Below are 7,757 nucleotides of genomic sequence, written 5' to 3'. Positions count from 1 at the left end.
ATGTATATGTTATGGACCAAGAGACTGATACATCATTATGAACAATATCTAAAACAGTCAGTCGATCTGAGAAATATCAATAAAAAGAACTTTGAAGGAAACAAGAACTCATTTTTTTCATTAAGATTTAATTATTTTTATTTAGAAACAATAATCTTTAGTAAACTTGGAAAATTCAGATTTGCAACATTTAATGTTTAAAGCAGTTTCTTTTGTTTAACGGTTCGATGAACAATGAACAAACTAAATGATCACGATAATACCTTTTTTTCGATAATTTGATATTTCTTTCGATAACGACGCAGGTGTTCATGTTCTATCAGATACGAGCCTCTTGATAAAATTCGTAAATGAGTACCGTGTTACAAACTTATGCGCTTCGATTAGAGACAGATGCGATCAGCATGGTTTACATTGGAATTACTATACTTTGTTTCCTATTCACCGTGCAGTGTTCCTTGTACGAAGGTAAATATTTAAATATATTTTTATACTGCTTAATGACAAAATATATTATCTACAATTTTCAAAAATATGAATAAACTGAAACTATAAATTTTAATTCCTTTAAGACAAGTTGTCATTTACAGTACTCTTGTTTCTAGATTTTTCGAAAGTATACTCATTTAATAACAACATTGATGAATTTTAGGATCTGCAGTTAATAGTAAACAATTAGAGGAACAAATTACTCTCCAGAAACAATTCATAGATGATTGGAAATGCAATTCCAATTTAGACTGTACCGTGATTAATAGTAATTGCGTGAATAGTACGTGCCAATGTTCTCCAGGCTATGTTTACAATGGAGAAATGACGTCGTGCGTTAAAAGTAAATTGTAAAAAAATAATTAATTGAATCTGATTTTGATGAAACGATTAATGTATTTATTTTTACAAAATAGTCGTTGATACTTATGGCGATAAATGCAACGAATCGATACAGTGCTCCAGGTATTTATTGAGTGGTGCAACTTGCCTAAATAACATATGTATATGTTCTGAGGGATACTATTATGCTCATGGAAGATGTATTGCATATACAGGTATTTTATGTACTTATTGAATCATCGAACCTATATATCGTTATACAAATTCTCTATAAAGCTTGCTTCTACAGGATTGAATAAAAAGTGTCACCAGGACTACGATTGTTACGTATTTGCCACTTACGGTGCAACATTTTGCGACAAGGGAATCTGCAAATGCAGCCCCGGATTTTATCAACGCGAATATAGAACGTGTCGTCCAAAAGCAAAAGGTACGCATTGTTTAAATCATTTCGTTCTATAACAACACGTTTTAACCCGTTCGTTAATTAATTACAATCGTTTTATTCAATGAATCGATCCAACACCGAGAAACAGATCTCTACTTTTTTAAACGAGCACCAAATTTTTATTAACACAGAAGGAAACAAATTTAGGTATCATAAACTATTATAAAACACAAGTTTTATATGTGTATTCCATACAAAGTGGAATAAAATAAGAAACAGAACTGTAAATAAACTTTTAAGGGAGTCATAACACAAAAGAAAACAAATGTAGGTATCAAACTACTATAAAACACAAGTTTTATGTGTGTATTCCATTCAAAGTGGAATAAAATAAGAAACAGAACTGTAAATAAACTTTTAAGGGAGTCACTGCAAAAAGGAAGCTTCAATTTTTAAACTCATGGTGGTTTTAGAGTGAAAATTTATATTATGATTAAGAATATTATCATTACTGTTAACAATGATTATTAAATCTTTGTACTTTGATTTGCGTTTTGTGCAGACTTCAACGATGAATGTCTGATACGTAACGACTGTGCATTTAACAACACTGCATACTGTAACGATGAATTTAAATGCGTTGTCGAGTTGCCTAATGCTGCATCAGAACCCTTAGATGACAATGACGTATCTCAAAGAAACTATGCAAATAAAATAGGTCTGTATTATTTTCTATTACCAACTTCATAGATGACAAGATAATAAGATACGATTTTTCCGTAGAACTCAGCATAGAGAAAAAATGCACAACGAACGAAAATTGCAAACAATTCGATAATACGGTATGTGGTCCTTTAGGAAAATGTGTTTGCAAACGTGCGTATTTCCTCCATGAAAACGGAAAATGCGTTCCAGGTAAAGGAAATATGTTTACAGTTCGTTAATAATTTTTACAATAATTGAAATCTTTATCTTGTTGGTAACAGAAGAGTGTAAAGTGAACTTACATCACTATGACTCTGAAGAAGTTGTTCTTGTTGTTTATTGATAAAGAATGAATATTTTAATTGACTATGAGTGCAACCAGATGGTGCCAAATTTAATAAATTTTCAAACTAGCAAAAGAATGCAAAATAATACAAATATCTTTACAGAACTTGGAGAACCCTGTCTCGTGAATGATACCGCTCATATAGAAAGATCAGAGTGTAAATACGGTAAATGGAATTGTAAATCAAACCAAGTTGCTTCTGTCGACAATCGAAGCTGCAGAAAGGGTAAGTGATATGTCTGTTTTAAAAAAACCAAATCATGAAAAATAATTTCTTCGATATATCATAGCGAACAGAAAGTACAATTATTCGTGTAACTTTGACGAGCAATGCCATACTTTTGGACCGGATGCAGTCTGTAATAATGAGAGATGTCTCTGCAACGAGAATTCTCAATTCATTGAATCTGAATTATTTTGTTGGGTTAAGAGAAAGATTGGTGACAAATGCCAGCAGTCTAAAGATTGTTATGTTAATGACAAGAGTGCCAAACCATCCTGCAAAAATAATATTTGCTCTTGCCCGAAGGGAACTCAAGCAAATGCTGAGCTCACAGCTTGCGAAGAACGTGTAACAGGTAAACTTCGAAAATTCGTATATTCTTCGACATTTTTCGGCATATCTTGCGGTTTTTTATTTTTTACTACTTCAATCAAAAAATCTGAAAATCTCCCAAAATATGTGCCCCGGTGCCCGAAATGTCTCTGAATTTTTTTACATTTTTTTACTCGATGGGTCAAGAGAAATTGTACAAAAACATGATTTTCGTTTTCACCCCATTACTACCCCCACGGTCGAGATTTCAAGTTAAAAATTGGCACAAAGGGTTTTTTTTGGATAAACTATCGAATGATCGTTCGTTCAATTCGGTTTGGGGGCACATTTGACCCCCTTATTCGGCTACACCCTTTATACTTGTTTTAACGGATTAATAATTTTACTATTAAAGGTATTAATTCTACTTGCACTAAAAACAGTGATTGCCCAACGGAAAATTCAGAATGCAAATCAAATCGTTGCACCTGCAAGAAAAATTATGTTGCAATCTCAGTTGATTCGTGCTTGCCAGGTGAGTGATAATCTTGTGCAACTAGAAACAATGCAAAATAATCAACAACATAGCTGAATAAGTAAATTTTAGATTCAATTTTCTTTGGAAATACAAAAAAACAAAAAATGAGAATCGTAAACATTCGATACTTTAAATATTGTAGATTGTATTAAAAAATACGTAATTACTAATTAAGTTTCAGTCTAGCATTTTTGCTATAAATAAAAATGAAATTCTAAGTATTATTGAAAGTGGAAAGAAGTTTACGTTTCATTTAAATTTTAAAATAAAATTATAGTTCCGTTTAAGGTAATAGAATAGTCCATATAACGTGAATTTTATTTTACAAATTACACTGCATTGCATACGAATTTTAACAATGAAATAATAGTATTGCGTTTTCAGTTGTGGGGCATGAAGAACCTTGTGAAAATGATCTTCAGTGCTCCGCCACAATGGCGAATGCAGTTTGTATAGGTGAAGGTGGTTCGAATGAAAATAAAACTTGCGATTGTGCCGCAAATTGTCACTATAAATTTAAGAAGTGTTATAAAACTAAAGGTCAGTGTATGAAAAACAAATTTCAGTGTTTTAACATTCGTATAAACGTACGACCAACAGCTTATCGGATTAATTATGGAATTATTTCTACAGGGTGGGGCACTTAAAACATTCCGCCTGAATAACTAGCTCGTCTTCCACTGTATAAAACTATGTTAAATGTGTTTCTGTTTTGATGAATTCTATTCTGCATTCGGGGTACATCTAAATATTTTTTATAACGTTATCGTTTGAGAAATGGCTCAAAATGTCGCCCACTGTGGAGCATATATTACTTTACTTTTGCCCCAAAATTTCAGGAACCAATCATTTTCAAAATGGTTTTTCTTGAAATAAAATTCAATTCACATCACATTGACGCTTCACTTACTTTAGTTTGCTCGTAATATGTACTTCAAAATATTAAAACGAATAATAGTTCTTTACTTTACATCGATAATAATGCTTGGACAGAAATTCATCTTAAAAAAGCTTGTAAAATATTGAACTATCTTGTTGCCATGTAAATTAACAAAATCAGCTTAAAGCGCTTATTAGCGAGAATTTGTTATAAGTAGACTGCGGATCTTTATGCAAATTCATATTTTTATTAATAGAATTAATAAAATGGGAGCTTTGTAGATGATTGTCTCAACCCTTAAATATAATAATTCGTATCTTACTTGAAGTATTTCTTATATTTTTGCATATTAAGTGCATTCCGTAGTTTCTTGAGAATTAAAATTCCCCATAAATGCATAAACATCCGCAGTCTAGTTATAAGATAGTAACTTGTCATCAAAAATCTGCACGTTGGCGTATAAAAATATTGAAATTTCAGTTCTTGGTTCGCGGTGCGATTATCTTGGGGAATGTTACCTAAATTCGGACGATTACCGTGTCGTCTGCAAAAATAACCGTTGCTCCTGCAATTGGGGCTACGTTAAAGCAAATGACACTACGTGCAGAATGGATTCGAACACTCAACGTTACAATAACGGTAAGTAGCCTTGACTCGTGACCGATCGAAAGGTTTCCCCGCGTTTGATTTCCGGCGATGCAAGAGGAAAGACCGGTCGAAACTTTAACTTGTAGTTTGTTTTTTTTGAATTGCGCATGAAACTCTTATGCGGCAAGGTAATGTGCTTGCAATTACGTCTTGACCGGTCGCATGCCGTTTCTGAAGTTGCGTTGCAATTTGCCGATTGTAAATGTCGATAAAGCGTATCTGCAAGGCGACACAGCCCATCTGAAAGAGACCTTTTCGCGGAAAAGCTGACGAAGATAGCCTGAAAAAATGAAATTTTTGGCTACCTTGCGTATTAACACGAATTCATCGATGCATGTATTCGTTTCAATTCTAAAACTGACCACTATTCGACTGTACATAAGGTCTTTGGATCGAAAGTCACTCGAATATATGAAATTCTTATTCTTAATTTTAGGGTTTATCTTTTAAAACTGTTTATTTATAACAACTTGTACAGACTTCCCTGCACTATCTTTTTTGTTGTTGGTTTTGTTACATGAATAGCATTTACTCCTTTTTACGACTCGCAAAACTTTTTAAACAATTTATGCTGTTCTCTGTCCCGAGTTAATCGAACATTTAATTTAATAAAATAATCGAAAATCAAACTACTAGATTTAATTGTTTAACAGAGAGTGAAACAACCCTACGAAATTATAACAAAAGTACAAATATTATTTTATATATTTCTTCTTTTTCAAAAGTAAAAGCTTTTCGTAAGTTCGAATTGAATTAAATACGTTATCTTATTTTTCCAGGTAGTACTATCAGAGGCGATTCAGAAAAATTACTGCTAATACTTTTATTGGCGATAAATATTCTCAATATAATTAAAAATTACTGAAACACCATAAACAAACCAAATATGTAAGCAAAAAAATGCAATATCATTTAAATTTTATATCAAGCCACGCGAACATCTGTAGATCCAGCGCGACACATTCTAAATTATTGCAATCACAAAACTGTACCATAAAAAAGTATATAAAATTTTGTTTTGTAATCTTCTATCTCATGTATTTGAATTTGAATATCACGCGAACGAACAAATTGATGTTTTAGAAACAATATTTTTATTTTAATAGAAAATAATAATTATTTAAACAGAACAATAGTTTCATAAATTTATTGATTAAAATATTTGTGGGAAAACTGGATCTCAATTACTTTTTTTTTTATTAGACAAGATAGAAAAAGTATTTATGTAACTCTCTTTATATAAAATTTACTTTCCCTTAAGATTTATTAACAAATATATGGGGTGGCTCGATAACTTCGACCACAGACGAGGTATACGAGTAGACCTTTTCACCTTATGGATTTTCGCGGTCGAATCTGACTGCCATACCGACCTGAAAATTCGGAGCTGATTTTAGCGCCCTCTTCACACGGATGGCGGTCAGTTGAGAAACTATTCACTGAATTAGTATTGATAGGCATGCAGCTGTAGTGTTGTGTAAATCACAGACGAGGTATACGAGCAGACCTTTCACCTAATGTAATTTTTCGGCCGGTGTTACCATTTTCGTGTCACTCGCAACGTTATCAACAGATTTAGAAATTAACACAAGAGGAAGTGAGACAGAAAATAAAATTACATAAATTTTATTATTTTTTAACGGAACGAAAGCTGTATGGTCCAGAATTGAGCATCGATTAATTTCATTGGAATAACCAATCGATCGAGATTATTTAAAGATTTCAAAATTATTAAAATACGTAACGATCTCATTGATAAATACACCGCAAATCCTCTATTTTTTATTTTCAATTGTAATATATTATTTATTTAAAAACTAACTCGGCAAAATCGTATTTGCGACTCGAAATCAGTGTTATTAGACCGCACACCAGGACGAACAAGGTATGTGGAACTATAAGAAGAACGCAGCCATTAGCTCATATTATTTGCTATGTAATTAATAATTCTATTAATTACATAGTAAATAATAATCCCCAGGTCTCACCTCGTGGAGGTTGCTGCGACTGGAGACCCACCCTAGCCTCGCCCCAACCACCCTTCCTTTGGCGAGGAATTCGAATACCTATCTAAGGGAGAAGCTATCGAAAAGTTAGAAACGAGCTAGAAAAGGGGAGTTCTTAAAAGAACTGCCCAATCAAGAGACGAAGAACCTAACAAAATGTCAATACATGTGAGATGATACACATGTTTTCTAAAAACGAAATTGAAATGTGCAACTGCACGCACGAACTCTGACCAATGAAGAGATCAAAAACCTAACAAAATGATACATGTGAGATAAACCAGCACATGTTTTCTACAAACGAAATTGGAATGTGCAACTGCACGTATGAATCCTGATTACTAAAGTATCAATGTGTACTTTATTCCTAATTGTTCCTTCTTAAATAAATACTTGCATTATGACAGTGCCTAACAAGACACTCATACAAAACGAAGAAAGGATCCTGAAGATCCAACCAGAAATGTGCAACTGCACGTATGGACCTTGCATATTCGAATACTAATATGTATCTTAATTTTAATCATTCCCACTTAAATTTACGCACACGTTTCGGTAATATTTAATAAACGGCAGGAGAACGCTTTTTTATCTTATAATCTATATACATTTGAACTTATATTCTAACGCAATCTGTAGAAACATGAGGAAATATGAGGAAATATTTTCTTCTTGGTGTCTTCGTCATTCCCACGATGTTTTCCTGAAACAAAAGCTCATATCCAATAAAATATATAACTCGTATAAAACAAATAAATATGAAAAAATATTCCTTCTTGGTGTCTTGATTAATCCCACGATGTTTCCCTGAAACATAAATCAGACGATAAATAAAATTGTATGAAATATTTCTCTAAGAGCGATCAAGATGGAATCCGTG

The 7,757-nt window shown here is 32.6% G+C and overlaps 1 protein-coding gene across 1 annotated transcript; it reads left to right on the top strand.

Annotated features, from left to right (window-relative positions):
- Positions 1–350: 350 nt before the first annotated feature.
- LOC122400594 (prion-like-(Q/N-rich) domain-bearing protein 25) lies at positions 351–5,315 on the top strand. Its single transcript, XM_043402120.1, has 11 exons — positions 351–468; positions 653–832; positions 906–1,046; positions 1,121–1,261; positions 1,782–1,866; positions 1,938–2,134; positions 2,374–2,496; positions 2,561–2,848; positions 3,221–3,340; positions 3,728–3,883; positions 4,647–5,315. The coding sequence occupies exons 1-11, from the start codon at positions 351–353 to the stop codon at positions 4,868–4,870; spliced, it is 1,773 nt and encodes a 590-aa protein (XP_043258055.1). The 3' UTR covers positions 4,871–5,315.
- Positions 5,316–7,757: the final 2,442 nt, after the last annotated feature.

This window comes from Colletes gigas, unplaced genomic scaffold, assembly GCF_013123115.1.
Source record: "Colletes gigas isolate AHSC1104 unplaced genomic scaffold, ASM1312311v1 Colletes_gigas_Sc00002, whole genome shotgun sequence".
In the NCBI taxonomy this organism is placed as follows: Eukaryota; Metazoa; Arthropoda; class Insecta; order Hymenoptera; family Colletidae; genus Colletes; species Colletes gigas.
The sequence above is the reverse complement of the archived record's forward strand: the minus strand, read 5'-3'. Positions and strand labels throughout refer to the sequence as shown.